Source organism: Notolepis coatsorum, assembly GCF_963971535.1.
Source record: "Notolepis coatsorum genome assembly, chromosome: 4".
In the NCBI taxonomy this organism is placed as follows: Eukaryota; Metazoa; Chordata; class Actinopteri; order Aulopiformes; family Paralepididae; genus Notolepis; species Notolepis coatsorum.
The window spans coordinates 42,345,778-42,367,693 of record NC_140168.1 but is presented as its reverse complement, the minus strand read 5'-3'; the positions used below and the strand labels follow the sequence as shown (position 1 = coordinate 42,367,693).

Genomic DNA, 21,916 nt, shown 5'->3' with positions numbered 1-21,916 from the left:
AAAAATGTTAACGTTATAATGTTATTCTGTCCTGGTGTGTGTTTCTCCGGGCAGCAGCGGCAGCCGCCCAGACGCGAGGGGGCCCCCACCCCGCCACTGAGGGTCCCGACGGCTCCCTCCATCACAGACAGCTCCACCATCACCACCACCACCACCACCAACCCCCTCTCTTCCACACCCACGGCTCCGCCTCCTCCTCCTCAGCCTGTCTCTCCCCCTCCCAAGACTTCTGCCTGGACGCCTCCTCGCCTCACCTCCCTCACCGGGCGCCGCCCCCCAAACACAGCCTCCACCACGTCAACAAGATCCTCCGCGCCAAGAAGCTGCAGAGGCAAGCGCGCACGGGAAACAACGTTGTGAAGAAGAGGGGCCCTGGACGCCCCCGGAAGTACCCGCTGCCCTCCCCGCCCCCCTCGCCTCCCCCTGCTCCCGAGGTAACCCAGGCCAGGCACAGGGAGCGAGGGGGGGAGAGAGGAGGGTCGGGGGTGGGCGGAAGGTGGGAGGGGGACACTGTGACCGACGCCATCGAATCGGTCGTCCAGGGCCAACGCAGGAGAGGCCCGAAGAGGAAGCACTGGGATGGGGAGGGGGAGCAGGAGGAGGAAGAGGAAGAGGACGGGGAGGCTGAGGAGGCTGAGGAGACTGAGGAACGGTTAGCGGACAGAGAGGAGAACTTGGGCGGCCTGGGGATGAGGGCCAGAGCTGGGGGAGGAAGAGGCTGGATTGCCCCCGACGAGCTCCAGCACTTTCACAGGTAAGTTAATGGCATTATATAGGCTCAGAAAGTTATTGTCTGCTCTGCAAGAGAACCCATGCATGTGGCGCACTGCTAAATCTAACTGATGAAGCTAACTTTCATAGATGTGTGGCACTGCTAAATCTAACTGATGAAGCTAACTTGCATAGATGTGTGGGCTCTGCTAAATCTAACTGATGAAGCTAACTTTCATAGATGTGCGGCACTGATAAATCTAACTGATAAAGCTAATAGTGTGGCGGCACTGCTAAATCTAACTGATAAAGCTAATAGTGTGGCGGCACTGCTAAATCTAACTGTTAAAGCTAACTTTCATAACAAGTGCTAATGTTAGAACAGCCCAGTCATCACTCTTAACCTGTGAATCATGATTCTATTTTTAGCACACTGGAAGGCAAGCCAGATGGCCACTCCTCCCCAGAACGCCCAGAGCCTGTCTCCAGGGAACAAGCTCCACCCATGCCTATAGCCAGCCAACGGGAGAAGAGAGCAGCCAGGCCTCCAAAGAAGAAGTTCCAAAAGGCGGGGCTTTACTCAGATGTGTACAAGACTGAAGAGTGAGTCTCAGTGAGATCTCTCGCAAAAGAAAAAAACCAATTAAGCCAATGAGTTATCTCATCGCTTCAAAATGATTTGATAACAATTTCAGCTATTAACCATACCATAACCGGAAAGTGGTGTTGTTGTCCAGCAGGGAGCACTCTGTCCTCTGGACTTGTCAGTAACAATGCCCCTGTTACAGTGATGGGGACACCGTACAGCCACGAGTGGCGTCCTTCAGATGAGACGTTAAACCGAGGTCCTGACTGAATTCAGTCGTTAAAGAACCCAGGGTGCCTATCGCAAAGAGCAGGGGGTTCCCCGACGTTCCTGGCCAAATTACCAATCAGGTCTCTGACATCAAGGCCACTTAACCATCCCTCCCCCTTAATTGGCTGACATCAGTCCTTTGTCCCCTGAGCCGTTCAGCCATTGTGTAGCGTGATGTGTGCCTGGTGCCAGTGTGTATGGCAGCCATTGAGCCTGCCTAGCCCAAGGTCGGGTGTCACACAGTGGTGGTGAAGGAGCGCTTTGAGTGTGTCTAGAAAAGCACTGTAATTATCACATATCTAATAGTATTTACAGGGTCCGCAAAAGGTCCTTGAAGTGCTTAAGTGCTTGATTTTTGACAGAAATGTCAAAGTCTGGAATTCCTTGAACACAAGCAAATTTTTTAACAAGGTGCTTAAAAAGTCAGTGAAATTCAAATCAACCATTTGCATTGAATCTTTTGTTCATCCATGATCAAATTGTTCTGAATCAAGAAATTATTTAAATTTGTTCTGTTTTAACACATTGGACGCCAAAAACGAGTATACTCGTTATTGCCCGCCATGCGTTGTGTGCCAGAAACGAGTTACGGTAACTAGTTTTTGGGATCAATATTTCATTTTTTCGCCATGGCATTCATAATTCATCTAGCCTTCCTCCGGGACTGCAGCTGGACCCTGTCTGATATTGCAACGCCTCAATACCGCCGCCTGGTGGATGATCGGGCGAGTTACATTCCAAGCCAAATCGGAAGTGGCGCTCGGTGCATCGAGGAAATTCCTCCGGCAGTAATATCTTGTAACGTGGGTCTAGATACACACTCGAGTGCATGGGATCACTTTCGAAACGCAATAATCAATATGATTTCGGCGTTTATTGCGTCATACAAACGGGAAATGGATCTAGCAGATCGACGTCAAATAATTGTAATATTTTTCCTCCAGTCTCATCGGCGAACGGTAAGAGGAATATAACGTTATTTTCAGCCCGATTGTTTATTCATTTCACGGCAATCCATCTGATCAACATATCAACCCATACTAAATAAAGCCGTTACTGACGATCAAGGAATTATAAACGACCCCCCCCCCTTTTCCTTCACGCATGATGAAGCATAATGTATACCGATCATATACATTTGAATTTTTTAATATAGCGTGTATAGGAAAGAAACGCCAATCGATAATCTATCATATGCGTCAGGGCCTATAACTCGCGTTTTAGGAATTACTGCAGAAAACCTTAAAAACATACTTATATTCTCGACGGTATTAACACAACAATGTATGAATGAAAAAATATAACGTTCCCACATCCGGAACAATAGATACCCGATGTTGAATGGGCCATAGTAATGTCGATATAGCTATAATATTTTAAAAGTTATAGCCCTGCAAAGAAGGTAAACATCTCCATAGGGTTACAGCACTGGCAGACTGGACATAAGGATGATGGCTGGCAATCAAAGTGTTAATAAAGTCTGACGAGTCGCTGTCTCGTGCGCTCCAACTGCCTTTCCTAATTTATTGGTGTGTGATGCTCTAGCTGGTAAGCAGGCCAAGACGATGCTTAAAAAACAGCATTTAAAAGTAAAAGGATGCCTTCGAGTGACATCCTTGAAAATGAAAAATAGCGCTTGTAAAAGTATTTAAAAGTCCTTGAATTTCATTTTGCAATGTCTGTGGGAACCCTGTATTTAGTTGCTGTATTTTGTCTTGTAGCCCCCGGAGTCAGCTTCTGCAGCTAAAGAAAGAGAAGCTGGAGTATATCCCCGGGGAGCACGAGCACGGCCTCTTCCCTGCTCCCATCCACGTCGGTGAGTCTCCGCCGGGCAGCTGCAGCTCGTCACATTCATTGCGCTCTATTCAGGGTTCGCACAAGGTCCTTGAAGTGCTTGATTTTTGACAGAAAGTCAAGGCCTGGAATTCCTTGAAAACATAATTTTTTTTAACAAGGTGCTTAAAAAGTTATTGAAATTCAAATCAACCATTCGCATTGAAAGTTTTGTTCATCCAAGATTAAAATTGATTTGAATCAAGAAATAGATTTTTTTTTATTTAAAGTGTAACTAATTGTTGGAAATTGGTTTTAAGCCATAAATATTGGATCCGATTATTTTTCTTTAAAAAACAGCATCTAAAAGTGAATTGTATCCTTTTAACACTTTGGCTGCCATGGGTTAAATTCATTATCAACCGTAGGTTGCCGGCTCTATTTGTCTATAGAGAAAGTCCCCTTCTTTGCAGGGCTATAACTTTTTAAATTCTATTGCTACATTGCCATTATTAGGGCCCATTCAAAGTCCTATATGTATTGTTCATTGTGTAGCAACGTTAAACTTTTTCATTCACATATTCATAGTAAAGTATGGTCTAATGTATAAGTATGTTTTCATCTCTTTCTGCAGCTTTCTCCAGAACGTGATCTATAGCCCCAAATACATTATATTGATGATGCAATACAGTTTTATGGCAATCAGCGCGATATAAAAAATTCCAACTAGACGTACTTCTAGAAGTTACTACACGTCATCTGATGTTGACCGGATGGGCTAGGGGGCGTTTATAATTCCGTGGGCAGCGTTATACCAATCATCTAATGTGGGTCAAATGTTGATAATAGCAGTTAGTATCGAAGACGGTAACTTTACACGCTAAAACTCACCCCAGTCTCCGCGCGCCGTTGGGCGATCATCGTAGAGTAGAAATGTTATCATTATGGGATGTAGATTTACCCGGTCCATCTCCAGCTTGTATAATGGTATATACGTCCAAATCATGTTGTTTATCGAGTTATTGGCAATCGATCGCTGTGTATTGTGACGAGCTAGAATGCCGGGACCTATAGCGAGTGCCCGGAAGTAATACGGCCGTCCAGCACAACCTCTATGGCACTTCCTGTTAAGCGATTGCGCCGATCGGCCACCAGATGTCGCTCCTGAACCTCCTGGGTCCTCCTGGTGGATCTCAGGCCAGCGGAGGGGACATATGAATCCGATCCCAGATTTTTGAAATATTGATATTAAAGACGCTGTAAAGCGTCTTCGGCAACTTGAGTATGGCCGGGAATGACGTGTTTAAGCGTTTCCCGGCACCCAAAGTGTTAAATGCCCTTTTAAAATGAAAAATAGTCCTAGCCACTGCACTGGCTGCCAATAACTAATAGAATTGATTTTAAGGTCCTTTTCCTGACATATAAAGCTCTTAATGAGCAAGGCCCAAAATACATAGCAAATTCCCTAGTTAGTTATCTGCCCTCAAGAACGCTACGGTCATCCACTACAGGTTTATTAGACACACCCAGAAACCAAATGAGGATCGGAAGTACGGCATTTGCCAACTATGCCCCAAAACTATGGAACACGCTACCAACACACATCAGGAACGCCAGCTCCATACACATTTTTAAAGGAAGATTAAAAACGTACCTATACAGTCTAGCTTACAAATAGTGTACCATGCCTTAGGGAAAGCGAGTATCTTATTGAAATGTTTTTATTATTATGTGTTTTTAATTTTATGTATTGATCTTTTACTGAAATGTTATTTTACTGTGCTTTGCCTATTGCTGTACTTTTATTACTGTTGTCTAATAATGTGATGCTTTACATATGCGTATGTTTGTGTACAGCACTTTGAGCTGCATGACATGTATGAAAGGTGCTTTATAAATAAATGTTTACTTATTTACTTACTTACTTAGGAAAGTACTTGAAAGTCCTTTAATTTCCTTTTGCAATGTCTGTGGGAACCCTGTCTATTGCAACATCAACAAAACACAGTGATTTTGGCCGAGCAGTCAGCAGATGAAAAGTCCCATTTCCTTGTTTTTTTCCCTCTCTCACTCAGCCATGTTATTTACTCTCCTATTTCTCCTCTCCTCTCCTCTCCTCTCCTCTCCTCTCCTCTCCTCTCCTCTCCTCTCCTCTCCTCTCCTCTCCTCTCCTCTCCTCTCCTCTCCTCTCCTCTCCTCTCCTCTCCTCTCCTCTCCTCTCCTCTCCTCTCCTCTCCTCTCCTCTCCTCTCCCCCAGGGAAGTACCTGAGACAGAAGCGCATTGATTTCCAGTTGCCTTACGACATCTTGTGGCTGTGGAAACACGACCAGGTGATCAGTCTTGTCCGGCGCTTAAGTGTTTTTAGTGTTTTTCCGCCCCTGCGATTGAGAGACTGAAGGGTTGTTTTAAAACGCTACGGTCTGCTACTGCAGGCCACATAAACATTTGTCTCTCCCTCTTAAACTGATTTGCCCTAAACCACAACGCTGCTCTCTGGCCGTTTCAGCTTTACAAGAGGCCTGATGTCCCCCTGTATAAAAAGATTAGATCCAGTGAGTATCCAGCATTCTCCCCATTACACAACCCTCTCAAATGGCTGTTACTGGTAGTTTGACCGACCTTAGTGCCGGCGTCCTGTCCCCCGGCGTCCTGTCCCCCGCCCCCCTTTTTTTAACCCCGTCCTATCTGTGCAAAACAGATGTCTACGTGGATGTGAAGCCTTTCTCCGGTTATGAAACAACCACATGTAACTGCAGGACCCCCGAGGACACAGTTGACAAAGGCTGCCTTGACGACTGCCTGAACAGGTACAGTGGGGACGTGATACATGGCAGGCTACTCTAACTGACTTTCTGTATACTGCCAATAAATAGCATTTCAAGAGTTTCAAGATTTATTTTGTATGTGATCATGTGAATTTCTTTGCCAGGTTTTGGTGACAACAACAAATCTCCTATTTCTTTTCAAATGGACCAATATAATGTACATATGGTGGTATAGGGATGTACCTACACAGATACTGGTAAAAAATAGAATATCTGTATCGGAGAATCTCTCCGATACCAAGAAACACCTTTAACATGCCAGAAATCAAAGCAAATAACTCTCTAATGGAGAAAACATTATTATATCTCAATCATTTTTGTCCAATGACCCCAAAATGACTGTCCAAGTCTATACTGTTCACCCATTTAGACCTAAAACGCCTGCTAATAATGCATTATATAGCCTGCATATACACACAAATGTGTTTCCCGGTTTCAATGGGTTAAAGGTCACGGATCGTAACGGTACTCCGCATTGTCCGATACCCAAAGCCCAGGTATCAGTATCAGGACTTTCAGACAAAGGATGAAGAGTCTGAAACGTGGCTTTATGTCACTGTCACCGTTCCCTCAGGATGAGCTTCGCAGAGTGCTCTCCCAGCACCTGTCCCTGCGCAGAGCACTGTGACAACCAGCACATCCAGAGGCACGAGTGGGTCCAGTGCCTGGAGCGGTTCCGCGCTGAGGGCAAGGGCTGGGGCATCCGCACCAAGGAGGCCCTCCGCTCGGGCCAGTTCATCATCGAGTACCTGGGGGAGGTGGTCAGCGAGCACGAGTTCAGGTGAGAGAGACGGGACTGCCTGCCAGGGGGGGGGCTACACTCAGCTGGGAGAGACTGACAGCCTGCCAGGGGGGTGGGGGCTACACTCAGGTGAGAGAGACAGCCTGCTGGGGGGGGGGGGGGCTACACTCAGCTGGGAGAGACTGACAGCCTGCCAGGTCAGGTGAGAGAGACTGACAGCCTGCCAGGGGGGTGGGGGCTACACTCAGGTGAGAGAGACAGCCTGCCAGGGGGGCGGGGCTACACTCAGGTGAGAGAGACAGCCTGCCAGGGGGGTGGGGAGCTACGCTCAGGTGATAGAGACAGCCTGCTGGGGGGGGGAGGGGGGCTACACTCAGGTGAGAGAGACAGCCTGCTGGGGGGGGGGGGGGCTACACTCAGGTGAGAGAGACAGCCTGCTGGGGGGGGGGGGGGGGGGCTACACTCAGGTGAGAGAGACAGCCTGCTGGGGGGGGGGGGGGGGGGGGGGGGGGGGGCTACACTCAGGTGCGAGAGACAGCCTGCCAGGGGGGTGGGGAGCTAAGCTCAGGTGATAGAGACAGCCTGCTGGGGGGGGGGGGGGGGGCTACACTCAGGTGAGAGAGACTGACAGCCTGCCAGGGGGGGCGGGGGCTATGCTCAGGTGAGAGAGACAGCCTGCCAGGGGGGCGGGGGGGGGGGGGGGGGGGGGGCTACGCTCAGGTGGGAGAGACAGCCTGCCAGGGGGGTGGGGAGCTACGCCCAGGTGAGAGAGACAGCCTGCTGGGGGGGGGGGGGGGGGGGGGGGGCTACACTCAGGTGAGAGAGACTGACAGCCTGCCAGGGGGGCGGGGGGCTATGCTCAGGTGAGAGAGACAGCCTGCCAGGGGGCGGGGGGGGGGGGGGGGGGGGGGGCTACGCTCAGGTGGGAGAGATTGACAGCCTGCCAGGGGGGGCGGCGGCTACGCTCAGGTGAGAGAGACTGACAGCCTGCCAGGGGGGGGGGGGGGGGGGGCTACACTCAGGTGAGAGAGACTGACAGCCTGCCAGGGGGGGGGGGGGGGGGGGGGCAAATTAGATTTTCTGATGTGACTCAGCTCTGTTTTCTTTTCATAGCAGTGTGAACAGCACAAATCGCATGGAATCATTTTTTTTTTTTTTTTTTTTTTTTTTGGGCCACTTTCATATGTGGCAGTAAATCGGATTCGGTCTGATATTTTTTTTTGCAATGTGACCTCAGTGAACAGTCATGTGACCTCAATGAACAGTCATGTGACTTCATTGAACAGTCATGTCGTAATTAATGCAACTTTTATGTCACTCCAGATTGACATTCGTCACAATTCTGTGCTGTGAATACAAACATGGAAGACAGCTGTGATGGAGGTGGTCAGTGGAGGGACAGTGAGGTGTTTACCTTATAAGTATTTGGTGTGATACTTCTGTACAAGCAAAACTTGACTGGGTGTATCATAACCGGTCTGTGTTTGAAAGCATATTGAAAGAAGGAATGTCTCTTTCACCTCCTCGCTCCCATTATCATCTGCTCAAAGATTGGCTGGCCTCCACTGCACAATTTATACACTAAACCATAAACTGTGACTTCAGTGTCCTCCATGTTTACTTCCATCTTCGTTATTGTTAATTTGCACATGCGGGTTAGTTCAGGAGCATGACCAGTTCACACTGGAATCTGATATTGGCCATATTTAAATAATGTGAACTGCCAGACAAAAAAAATCTGATCTGAGCAATAAATCAGAATTGAGCACTAAAGCTTACAGTGTGAATGTAGCCATAGACCGTCTCAGTCGCGCCCCTTTGCGACACTCAGCCACTGCAACGCTAAACTTGAGTCCTGAATTTCAGCGTATTGCCGACTGTTTAAATTGGTTTTATCGCCTTACTGCGCAGGGCTGGGTTGTTCACTCCAGACATGTACAAACCTGATGGTTCGTGAAATCAAAGTCTTGACGTTTTCCCTAAAGAAAACTGTCCAGTGGATCGCAGCCAAAACTAGAGAACCAGATACTCACACCTGGATGCTTCCAAGGACCAGTCACACAGAACCAGTCACACGTGCATAAATACTGTTATTACTTTGGGACATTGAAACGGTCTATAAGCGAATAAGCCACACGAGTTGTGTAGAACTCAGCTCTACTTGAGGAAAGAAATCAAACAAAGATTTTGCTAAGTTGTTGAGTCCGAAGGATTTAACACTGCATCCTTCTTTCCCTTCCTTCCTTCCTTCCTTCCTTCCTTCCTTTCCTTCCTTCCTTCCTTCCTTCCTTCCTTCCTTCCTTCCTTCCTTCCTTCCTTCCTTCCTTCCTTCCTTCCTTCCTTCCTCCTTCCTTCCTCCTCCTTCTCTCTCTCTCTCTCTCTCTCTCTCTCTCCCTCTCTCTCTCTCTCTCTCTCTCTCTCTCTCTCTCTCTCTCTCTCTCTCTCTCTCTCTCTCTCTCTCTCTCTCTATCTCTCTCACAGGAGTCGTATGATGGAGCAGTACTTCTCTCACAGTGGACAGTACTGTCTGAACCTGGACAGCGGCATGGTGATCGACAGCTACCGGATGGGCAACGAGGCGCGCTTCATCAACCACAGCTGCGAGCCCAACTGCGAGATGCAGAAATGGTGGGTGCCATGACAACCGTGTCCCCTTCATCCCAGTGTCCTTGTCATGCCTCGCGGTGCTCTCACCAAAGCTCCCAATTTAACTTAAGCCTTTTAAGTCGTGAGCACAGTCGCCACTTGCCGTTTTGGGGACGGATGGTCAAATAGGGGAAATGGAGCTCGGATAGAGTGAGAGCAGACAACGCGGTGCTTATTATGTTGGCGTTTTGAAAGAAACCGCTGCACGGCATCAGATTGATTCCTTGGTTCGCTCTTAAACGTGGCAGGTGCGCCCTGCTGTTAGTGTAAACGAGAACACAGAACAACTACCTGTAAACTCTCACCCTTGTGTGGCAGCAACCTGATCAGATCCCATTGGCCGGTCTGTGCCAAAGTTCCGCCAGCTAAATGGTTTAAGAGCCTCTGGGCGGGATAAGCCAATTTAGCAACGTCTAGACTGGTTCAGGCTGTTGCCCTCGGCGACGTAAAGGCCACTGCTGTTCAAGATGCCGTTAAGCCACAAAGACCTCGGCTGGGAAGGGAGCCTTGTTTTTGATTTGTTGTCTGTCGCAGTCTGTCATTCTCTGTAGGTAGATGATAGGTCCTCATGTAACAACAGCATTTAACCCCAGAGGGTCTGAGCAGAACAGACGACTAACGACTGTTGAGACCCGACAGCCTCCTCCTGTTCCCTCTGCCCTCCAGCACAGACCCACTTGTAATCTAGGGCACTTGTCTAACAACTGTTCTGTGTGTGTGTGTGTGTGTGTGTGTGTGTCGTGTGTAGAACGTAGGGGAGGACGGCCCCGAAATAAGAGATTCCACAGGGATAGACGATATTCAGCATAAAGCATGACGAGTCATCCATCTTGTCAGGGAAGAGCGATTACATGTAGCATGACCATAGATACAGCAGTGGTGCCCGGAGACAATGTGCTGAACCAGCTTTTTTTTCTTTTTTTTTTTTATCCCAACACACAAGGAATAAATTATCCAGACACTGGCAAATAGAATCATGCTCTGTATTCTGACCAGCAAGTTAAAGAGAATCCACAGTGGAGGTTTTCATAATGCCACAGTTTTACCCCATAATACCACCAGAACAAGTATCACGCTATCGCCACAAAGTACTTGTTAATTAGTTTTAATATTAAGGTTTTGAGCAGTCGTAGGCACAGATCCAAGCAGGGTTAGAAATTAAAAAAAAATCCAGGGCTTTTTTTGCCCCCCTTAATTGATTTTCGGGGGCTTTTTTTTGTATTTCGGGGGCACCGGATTTTTATGATGAAAATGTACATAAAGATTATAAAACATTGTCGACACTTTTTTTTAGAGTCTTCGTCCCTATGTTTGATAACGTAATGTTAATGTCTCCATATATAGGGCTCTACGCTAACATTTTCCCAAGGAGCACATGTGCTCCTAAATAAAATGTAAATAAATAAAATGTAAATAAAAATTTAGGAGCATACAAAGAAATTTAGGAGCACAGTGAAAATTGTTCAAGTAACAGAGTTTATTAACAAACTATTTATTACATGCATATTATACTGTGCGTGTGCATAATATTATATTTTCTTTTTTTTTATAAAGAAGATTTTACATATTTTTTCACATGTATGTGTAAGATTATAACTGTTTGTTGGTTTCCTTAAACATATATACGTGAATCAACAAAAATAAGTAAAAATAAAAAAATATATATAATTTTTATTTTTATTTTTTAAAGTTTTTTTTCCCTTTTCGAGTAATACACGATCACTCGAGTATAGCATGCGATCAATCGATTGGGATTTTTCTTTAAAATGCCCATCCCTAGTGCATACTAAGGGATAAACATCTGTGCAAAGTGTCGGGGGCTTTTCTTGCCCCCCTTAACTGATTTTCGAGGGCATTTGGTAAATTTTCGAGGGCATTTTGCCCCAAGCCCCCATTAATTTCGAACCCTGGATCCAAGCTAACGACACAAACCGGCGAGCTAGCATCATCATGTACTTTAAAAAATCGAGTGGACTTATTTACTGGCTTAACATTCCATAATCCTCAAGCTCACGGATTGACTTTGAAAAACCTTGTCGCTTTTACTATAAATCCTATATTCTTAAGGTTTTAAGTTGACCAAGACCTGAGACTTATTAAGACTTATTATTGACCAAATAAATTATTGAAGCTTATTGCCAACATTGAGATCATTTCTTTCTATATAGTATTCTAGAGGTGGCCATTTTCGAAGGGATCCCTTGACTTCTCACCTAAAGATATCCGAATGAAATTGGGCTAAATACTCCCCTCTACAGCCAGGCTAATTCATGCTAGTCACATGCAGACTTTCCGCAAAAACAAATCTTGTTTTACGAAGAAAAACATTTAATTTGAAAATAATGATAATAATAGTAAATAGTTTTATTTAATGTAGGTTGCATCTCTTCTCTGACTGTTTGCATTTCTAAGGCAGCCTTTTTGGGCTCGTCATCTGGGTGTAATGCAGTCCAAAAAATACGAGTGAACATGGAACAACTCTCCCAAAAACAAAAATAATTGGTAGAGATAGTATAGACGGTAGGGATGCCCCGATCGATCGGCCACCGATTGTTATCGGCCGATAATCAGTATAAATATGCGATCTGTGAATTCCGATAATGAGTCATATTCGCCGATCGCGGAAACCGATCAAGCGGAGATCTCACTCGCTGTCTGTCTCAGACACACAGGACCTGCAAACTGCCGCTGCTCCTCCTCCATAGCCCCGCCCGCACCCGTGTACAGTTTGTAAACACAGAGGACTGAGAGGCGGCTCCTCTGCTCGAGTCTATAGTGCATTCGACCTGAGCTAACGTTAGCTACCTAGCTATCGTTACTGTTTAAACAAAATTACCTAGTCAACTATTCACTTTTAGTAGGCATTGTCTAACGGTATTTAGCCGGCTAGCTACTGATAGCTCCTGATATCAACAAATGCTCCAGCAAGTCTATTAGTCCATGTTGATACCTCCGTTAGCTTGCGTTAGCTGATGTTAGTTCACTGTTCAAAACGAAATGTCCCATTGAACTAAAAAGTTCTGTCTTAACGTCATCTAGCCGGCTAGCAGTAGCTACAGATAGCTCTTGATATCAATGTCTTATAACATTGATTCAATGCGTATTCGAGCTGAGGGCTTGCTGAATGTGATATGACCAAAGCACAGTAACGTTACCAATAGGGTCCAGCTGCAGCACAGGAGAATCCTTTTTGGAGCTGGGGGCTACTAGAGTACACACAGACAGTGGAGCTGTTTGCAGATAGCGAGCATTTTGACTTGTTGCGTGGTGGCGATGTCTCGCAGATAATACAAGTACAAGTCTAATTATATAATATATATATTTTATAAAAAAAAATTATATAAAATAATTTTTAATTTCTTTTTAACACTTTGGCTGCCATGGGTTAAATTCATTATCAACCGTAGGTTGCCGGCTCTATTTGTCTATAGAGAAAGTCCCCTTCTTTGCAGGGCTATAACCTTTTAAATTCTATTGCTACATTGCCATTATTAGGGCCCATTCAAAGTCCTATATGTATTGTTCATTGTGTAGCAACGTTAAACTTTTTCATTCACATATTCATAGTAAAGTATGGTCTAATGTATAAGTATGTTTTCATCTCTTTCTGCAGCTTTCTCCAGAACGTGATCTATAGCCCCAAATACATTATATTGATGATGCAATACAGTTTTATGGCAATCAGCGCGATATAAAAATTCCAACTAGACGTACTTCTAGAAGTTACTGCACGTCATCTGATGTTGACCGGATGGGCTAGGGGGCGTTTATAATTCCGTGGGCAGCGTTATACCAATCATCTAATGTGGGTCAAATGTTGATAATAGTAGTTAGTATCGAAGACGGTAACTTTACACGCTAAAACTCACCCCAGTCTCCGCGCGCCGTTGGGCGATCATCGTAGAGTAGAAATTTTATCATTATGGGATGTAGATTTACCCGGTCCATCTCCAGCTTGTATAATGGTATATACGTCCAAATCATGTTGTTTATCGAGTTATTGGCAATCGATCGCTATGTAGTGTGACGAGCCAGAGTCCCGGGACATGTACCGAGTGCCCGGAAGTAATACGGCCGTCCAGCACAACCTCTACGGCACTTCCTGTTAAGCGATTGCGCCGATCGGCCACCAGATGGCGCTCCTGAACCGCCAGAGAGCTCAGTGGGTCCTCCTGGTGGATCTCAGGCCAGCGGAGGGGACATATGAATCCGATCCCAGATTTTTGAAATATTGATATCAAAGACGCTGTAAAGCGTCTTCGGCAAACTTGAGCATGGCCGGGAATGACGTGTTTAAGCGTTTCCCGGCACCCAAAGTGTTAATCAAAAACGATCGGATCGGTATCGGCCGATATGGCTCACGACGATCGGTGATCGGTATCGGTGGCAAAAAACGTGATCGGGGCATCCCTAATAGACGGCACTGAGGACACAGGGGAATGTTCTCAGTATATATAGGTACATTTTCTGTCTCCGGTCACTACAGTAGAATAAAGCTCATTCTGGTATAAAAAATAAAAACAAACGTTCTGCTGGTCAGTCTCCCAGTCATTGTCAATGGAGCAGCTCCAGACTTTATACCCGATGACCTCACAGGCTTGAGTCTTACCTCTCTGGTTTCTGCCTTTGGGAGAGAGTAGCTCCTGTTCACTAATATTAATTGAACTTTTCTAGGCCATGGAAATAACATATTGGAATTCTCACTTCGGGTGGTGGTCCCCTTTTAACACTTTCACTACCACACTACATCATCATCATCATCAAACCTTTATTTGAATAGGCAGGTTAATTAAGAACAAGTTCTTATTTTCAATAACGGCCTATTTGGGGGTAAAAAGCCCCCTAGGGGAAAGGGGATGGGGATAAAATCAAATAAATAAAAATAAAACACAAAGGAACATTATTAAAAAGGCAGGACATACATACAGAGCAACAACTGAACTGAACAACAACTGGCGGACAACAGAACAATAGTGGCAGCATGGTGTTAGCACATGGAGAAACATCTACATGAGTGCTCTAGGGAGTTTGTTAAAGTTTCCTTAAACAATCGAATTGAAATAAACGTTTCCATATTTAAGGTTTTTTGTAGTGTGTTCCAGCTATCAGCTGCTGCGTACTGAAAGGAGGAACGGCCTTGTGAGGAGTTGGCATGGGGGGCGTTTACCAGGATATGTGTGGCTGACCGGGTGTGGTAATTTGGGAGTGGACGAGGGTGGACTAGGCGAGTAAGGTAAGGGGGATTACGGCCTAGAAGTGTTTTATATACAAAGGCCAGCCAGTGGATGTTGCGTCTAATCTCCAGGGAGGGCCAGTTTACTAGGGAGTATAGCTCGCAGTGGTGGGTCCTGTAGGGGGCATTGGTAGCGAAGCGAATGGCGGAGTGATATAGGATATCTAAGCGCTCTAGATCACCTTTACGGGCCAAGCGGTAGATTACATCGCTAAAATCAAATAGCAGAAGGTTAACCCTTTCACTACCACACTACAGAAGGGGTTAACCCTTTCACTGCCACACGGCAAAGTGTTAACCCTTTCACTACCACACTACAGAAGGTTAACCCTTTCACTGCCACACTACATACGGTTAACCGTCTGTAGTGTGGTAGTGAAAGGTTAACCTTCTGTAGTGTGGTAGTGAAAGGGTTAATGCTACGAACACAAGCTGCTGTCCTGGGTCCACTGAGTTTTGATACATAGGTTGTGTTTTTAATCCTATAGTCCTTGAGTATCTTTGGTGTCCCTGGTATTGTAGTCCACAACCTCGCTGAGGCCTCAGTGCTCTCTCACTCATTCTCTCTCTCTCTCTCTCTCTCTCTCTCTCTCTCTCTCTCTCTCTCTCCCCCCCCCCCTCCCCCAGGTCAGTGAACGGGGTGTACAGGATCGGCCTCTTCGCTCTCAAGGACATGTCCAGCAGCACTGAGCTCACTTACGATTACAACTTCCATTCATTCAACACAGAGGAGCAGGTGAGGCCTCACATGTACACGTCAAGATGCTCTTTTCCTCCCAAAGACAGTCAAAACTAAGAGTCTTCATCTCTTTAATAACTATAATAACGTATGACGTATATCACGTCATATGTCATATATCATTGTGTATACTGCACCTGTGTATTAGGGGTGGGACGATACATCGATCCAGATCGATATATCGATCTATTATCAATGATCCAATAGGATCGATGCAACGTAAAAAGATCGGTTCATATTGCGATACTCTTATTTTGAAAATCCTGTGGCGAGTTGTATCCGCTCAACAGCACAGCAGTAGCATCTGAAACTCGTGTACATTACAACAGAGCAAGGCTACATAGTGTGCCTATTTTGCGACCCAAAACAAGTCCCTGCTGTTTTATTCCGCAACGGGTCAAATGCATCTAACATGCTTTGCAATCCTCGCCATTACTTTATGCCCACGTCTCGTTAAAGACCGAAATTAACGTTGCGTTAGCGTAAGCTAACAAGCTAACCCTGATCAGAGCCATAGAGAGAACAGCAGAGTGGGGAAGGGGGGAGGGGCATTCTCCCTTTCTGTGTGTGTGTGTGCGTTTGGAAATTTACTGAGGATGGACAGATAATGTTGATATTTAAACATAAAGAATACAATACATATTAAATGTATTCATGATCATCATGCAACATAAAACAATTGTAGGAACGGTTTGGGAGAGGAAGGGGTTTTGGGTTGCGTGTTGTGAGTTCCAAAAAAAATTCTTAAAGTTTAAAGCTCAATATATCAAAACGTGGCACTTTACACTGAACAGGAGGTCTATTTGTATTAAAAACAATAGATTGTTTTTCATTTAAATGTCTGGAAGAGCTCAAAAATAGAAATGTCATGATATTTCCGTAGCCTTTTTTGAGTTGATCTACCGGTAAATGTTACTGATTGTGTTAAATGGGCATATAATATCATCTCATATCGATCGCAGGCACCTGAATCAAATCGTATTGTATCGTATCGTGGCATCGTATCGTGACTTTGTGATATCGGCAAATATCGTATCGTTGTCCAAATAATCAATCGTATCATGATGAAACTGGTGATTCCCACCCCTACTGTGTATACTTTACTGTATACTTACTTACTCATAGTATATAATTAGATTCTAGTGTTTATCGTAACCATATTTATTGTAATATATGATATAACTGATAGGGCATACAGACCCTCATCTGCACCTTGATTACACTGCCTACTTGCTCATATGTGTACACTACATTCATAGATAATTATATTGTTTACACTGCCAATTTCCCCAAGGGGATCAATAAAGGAACATCTTATCTTATAACCACCGCCTCTTCCTCTTTTCCCCTCCCCCTCCGCAGCAAGTGTGTAAGTGTGGCTCCGAGGGCTGTCGAGGCATCATCGGAGGGAAAAGCCAGCGAATCAACGGCCTGCCTGGGAAAGCGGGCGGGGCCCGGCGGCTGGGTCGTCTCAAGGAGAAGCGGAAGTCCAAGCACCAACTCAAAAAACGAGTGAGTGAAAGAGAGAGAGACAAAAACCGGTCAACTGTAGACTGCATGTTATCGACGTCCTTCGTTCAGTTGTTCAGTCCACTTTTGTTCAGAAAGGTGTATCCTCATTCCACAGTAGTGACAGCTCTGTTGGTAGATGTTCCCATGTAATGCATGGCCAATATTCTTATCTTTAACCCTTTCACTGCCACACTACAAAGGGTTAACCCTTTCACTACCACACTACAAAGGGTTAACCCTTTCACTACCACACTACAGAACAGGGCTCTACGCTAACCTTTTTCCCAAGGAGCACATGTGCTCCTAAATGAAAATAATTAGGAGCACACAAAGAAATTTAGGAGCACAGTGAAAGATTTTGAGTTTATTAACAAACAATTTAATACATGCATATTATACTGTGCATGCGTGTGTTCATGCGTGTGCATTAGGGGTGTAAATATTTGACCCCACAATGATTCGATTCGATTGCGATTCTTCAGGCAACGATTCAATGCATCATGAAATCTCTTCATTTGACCACAATTCGATGCGATTTGATACATTTTCGATCAGTTAATTCCCCAAAGAAATTTTAATACACAAATGTAGCTTGGGGAACTGATTCACTCAGCATAAATGGACTATAAGTCAATAAAAAATCGACCTAATAATAATCCAAGTAAAAAATTATTATTCTAATCGATTCTAACATTCTCAAATCGATGCAGTTAAATCGTCAGAAACTGCAAAGCAACTGCAACACAACATCGACAAAGCAACGGTGTTGCAGACACTCTGCCTTTATGCTTCTGCAACATCGATGTGCAGCCTATGCAACATTGTACCCCGGATGTAGCTAGCAACATCCTCACAACACACTCTACAACACCCTCTGCAACATGTTGCGTTGAAGTCGTGCTGATGTTGTGTTGCAGTTGCTTTGCAGTTTCTGTAGCATGCAGAGGCCTTTAGGATCGATGCATTGTTACACCCCTAGTGTGCATACTAAGGGACACACATCTGTGCAATAGCACATACCACCAAAATCACACATTGGCCCATGCCTACTAGACCAGTGTTTCTCAACTGGTGGGTCGTGACCCAAAAGTAAGTCGCAGGGCCATTTTGAGTGGGTCGCGGATGTGTGTAAAAAAAAATATATATCTTTATTTTTATTTTTATATACCGTTTATATACTTTTTTTTTGCACTACCTATCTTTGTGAAAGTGGCTTCTCAGCTCTGGTCCAGCTGAAGACAAAGCAGAGGAACAGATTGGACATTGAGCATGACCTCAGAGTTGCTTTGTCTACCATCACCCCAGACTTTGAGACTCTTGTCAGGAGCAAACAACATCCCCAGTTATCCCATTAGTTCCCTGGGATGTTAAGCTAAGAAGTCTGCTATATATTTTTTTTAGTTATTTAAACACTTCCACTTTAATTTGTATTATTTAATTTATTTCTTGTTATGAGTGATTGTTGTATTGTTCAAATACATTTTGATTTAAAGTTGCTTAACACTATGCCGTCCGAGAACGAGTATATACGTGTTTCGAAAAAGAGCGTTGTGGACCAGAGCCACGAGTATATACGTGACGAGTTGTTATTGTTTTATTCCATATTTATAACGGTTCTTAGGTACCCGATCCACTACCAGCATCTTTGCACATATTTGATTTTCGAAACATGCAGTACCGGCCAAACCCGCTTAGGGGCGCCATCGCTCCACTGCAGTATCATTATGTGAATTTTGAAAGAAAAAAGAAAGTAACAGTTCTGTGGGCGGATCATAGTTCCTTGATCCCAGCCGTACATCCTCCATCTTGGATCAGCTTGGCGAGCGGTTTTTTCAGCGTGGAATAATGGGATTTATGATTAGCCAATGTGCATATCGATCTACCAGAATCCGATGACTGGTGAGGAAATGCTGCCGGTGATCACATGGCCTGACGGTAGGATAATATTACCCCAAATTACAGCTGGATTGGACATTGTTTTATAACGTAACGTGATCGGTCAATGAAAATGCTATATTGAACGCACACTGTATTGGTAATCAATAATAGTAATCGGCATTCCCCGCCGCCCCCATTTCATCCATAGATGCTCTGTAATAGTCCGGATGCTACGCAGTTTGTTTTATTTCATTCGTATATATACAGCAGAAATGGCGTTTGATATAACGGCGCCAACGTTTAGCCTATTATCTAGCTCCCGGGAAAAAAGACGAGACGAAAAGTGCGATAAACCTTATATTCACGACGCTATAAAATGACAACCAACCGATGGATTTTTATTTTCTTTAAGCCATTATGAAGGCACGGTTTATGCACTCAAGTGACAATGAGAATGGACAGATAGCAATACTATAAATGATATATAAAGCTCTTAGAAAGTACACTGGTTTGTTTACAATCCGCTGTCCTCTGAGGCCTAAATCCATAGGCCCCGCCGGTCGCCATAGTGTTAAGATCCAAATTCAAATGTTTCATGAGTCATTATTTTAATTTGCTATGGGATCATCATGTTATGTTAAGTTAACTGTTAAGGCAGAGGGACTGGACAACAGGGTGACATTCACAGGTGTGCAGACTTGAGCATGTGAGGTAAAAAAAATGCATTGGAGAAGGAGCCACGCCCACAGGAAGCAGAGATTGAGGGTGTGACAAAAAGAATCGTTAGATTAGTCGACTAATCGAATGACAAAAATAATCGTTAGATTAGTCGACTAATCGAAAAAATTATCGACAGATTAGTCGATTACCAAAATAATCGTTAGTTGCAGCCCTAAAACAAGGCCTGATCAGCGTGTAATTTACATGAAAAAGATCTTACCTGTGGCTGGTTGGACTGCAAAAAGGATTTCACAGTTATTGATCGCCATCTGGTAGATCCATATGTCCATTGGCTGATGATATATTCCTTTACTGCATACTGAATTCAGCTCCCAAAACGTATTCCATGCTACATGCTATACGCATAGATTCACCCTAACAGGAAAGTCCATTCGAGATCCAAAAAGAAAAAAACACCTTTCTGCCACAGGGAACACTGCATTATCGAGACAGCGCCCCTACGAGGATCTGGCCGGTAATGCACTTTTCCGAATTCCAAGAGTAGGGTAAATCTGCAGTGCCGCTCGGTGACATTGAGTAGGTTATTAAAATCGAATAAAAGCCAAAACAACCTTGCCACGGACAATCGGACATGTCCATGGTTGGCCCTCTACCGTTGGATCCGAAACACGGACATGTCCGTGCTTGGCCGGGAATGTGTTAATGACTAAGGAAAATGTTGGGTCCCGAGGCTAGACCAGTTGAGAACCACTGTACTAGACGCAAAGGTTATAGGTTGTCCAGCTGCTTTTGTATGTTGTAGTGTTGTCACGATACCAACATTTTGACTTCGATACCGATAGGAAAGGTAATGGAATATATGATTAGATGACAGAACATGGAAAATTCTTTATACAATTCTTTAATTAATTATAATTTAAATTAATATTTTGATGCTGTTGAAACATAAATAATAAAAAATAAAAAAATTATTCTGTTATAGCTGCTGAGCTATATACTATAGCTAATGTCCATCAATATCTTCCTTTTGAATTAAATCGAATCGAATCAGGATTGTTAGCAGAGAGGGAGGGGGAGGCACGGACTCAGCCCCCCCTTCCCCCACTATTGGATGCCTCTGAGCGTTCCCAGGGATAGCTTAGTTAGCGTTAGCAGCTAACATTAGTTAAGTTTTTAGCGCGACGTGGGCATTCCAGAATGGCGAGAATGCAAAGCATGTTAGACCCGTTGCTCGCAGAGTTTACATTACACATAGAAACAGCGCGACTCGCGAGAGAAGTTGTCACACAGCTGTCAAACGCAGGACTGAAGAGCTAGATTGCTTCTAGAATTGAAGGTCCGCTCTGCTCTGTGTCTGTTATGAAATGACAATTGCGCATTGACACGCCCACTACGCAAAGCCATTACTCGCACAGTGTGCTCCTAAATGATTTTTCCAGTTCGCACATATCTATTTTTAGGGGCAAATGCGAGTGAAATAGTCACACTGTAGAGCCCTGCAGAAGGTTAACTCTTTCACTACCACACTACAGAAGCTTAATGCTTTCACTACCACACTACTACTGTATTGTGGCAGTGAAAGGGTTAAAGAGTTAATTCCTGTGAGGTTTGTTTGTTTGTTTGAGTCTTAATAGCCTGGTGAAACTGGAATACAGTGTTTGGTAATTTGGTAATTGCCATGCAAAATGTCCACAACATGTAGCCACCATTAATTCTAAATGAAAAGACACTCATGACATGGTGCATCATTCCTTTTGGCCAAAGCACCTAAAACCATATTAAATCCACTCTATCTTCACCAGGCTCTTAGACTAGATTGTACACTGCTGAGCGCTGAAGGCTTTCAGATGCAGGGTGTATGTAGGGCATAACTATTTCTTTGTCTCAGTGGAGTTCTTTGTGGGGTAGAGGGAACAAAAAAGGACTTGTGTAAATGTCACAACTGTTTTTACTCTGCCCTCAGAAAGTTTGGCCTGTATCGGAGAACATTCACTCCTGTCCTACTAGTCAGAAACAAGCCCCTACTCTTTTGACGCCACACCAATGTACAGCTCCGTAGAAAACGAATCAGGAAAGATAAAAAGAGTGACTGAGAGTGATTTCCTGGGGATACGTCCTCTGGTTTGGAATTCATAGCACCTTTATCGTTCACAGCTCATTTAGATGTTCAGAGTCGAGACTAGAGGGGGGTGCCGTGTATTAGAGTAAACGTTACTCGCTAAACAAACAAACAATTCAAAGAATAATAATTCTAATCAGAAATCATTATGTAGGCCTAAAATCCACAGTACATATTATTCACTAGGGATGGGTACCGTT

At 44.6% G+C, this 21,916-nt stretch overlaps 1 protein-coding gene across 2 annotated transcripts in view; it reads left to right on the top strand.

Annotated features, from left to right (window-relative positions):
• Positions 1 to 21,916, top strand: part of ash1l (ash1 (absent, small, or homeotic)-like) — a 78,202-nt gene that overhangs the window by 29,340 nt on the left and 26,946 nt on the right. For both annotated transcript variants that reach the window (XM_084313255.1, XM_084313254.1), the window contains exons 5-14: positions 55 to 754; positions 1,141 to 1,314; positions 3,289 to 3,383; positions 5,598 to 5,671; positions 5,848 to 5,893; positions 6,040 to 6,148; positions 6,741 to 6,947; positions 9,390 to 9,536; positions 15,415 to 15,523; positions 16,889 to 17,038. In XM_084313255.1, the coding sequence (XP_084169381.1) occupies positions 55 to 754; positions 1,141 to 1,314; positions 3,289 to 3,383; positions 5,598 to 5,671; positions 5,848 to 5,893; positions 6,040 to 6,148; positions 6,741 to 6,947; positions 9,390 to 9,536; positions 15,415 to 15,523; positions 16,889 to 17,038 (1,811 nt within the window). The remainder of the gene's footprint in view (positions 1 to 54; positions 755 to 1,140; positions 1,315 to 3,288; positions 3,384 to 5,597; positions 5,672 to 5,847; positions 5,894 to 6,039; positions 6,149 to 6,740; positions 6,948 to 9,389; positions 9,537 to 15,414; positions 15,524 to 16,888; positions 17,039 to 21,916) is intronic.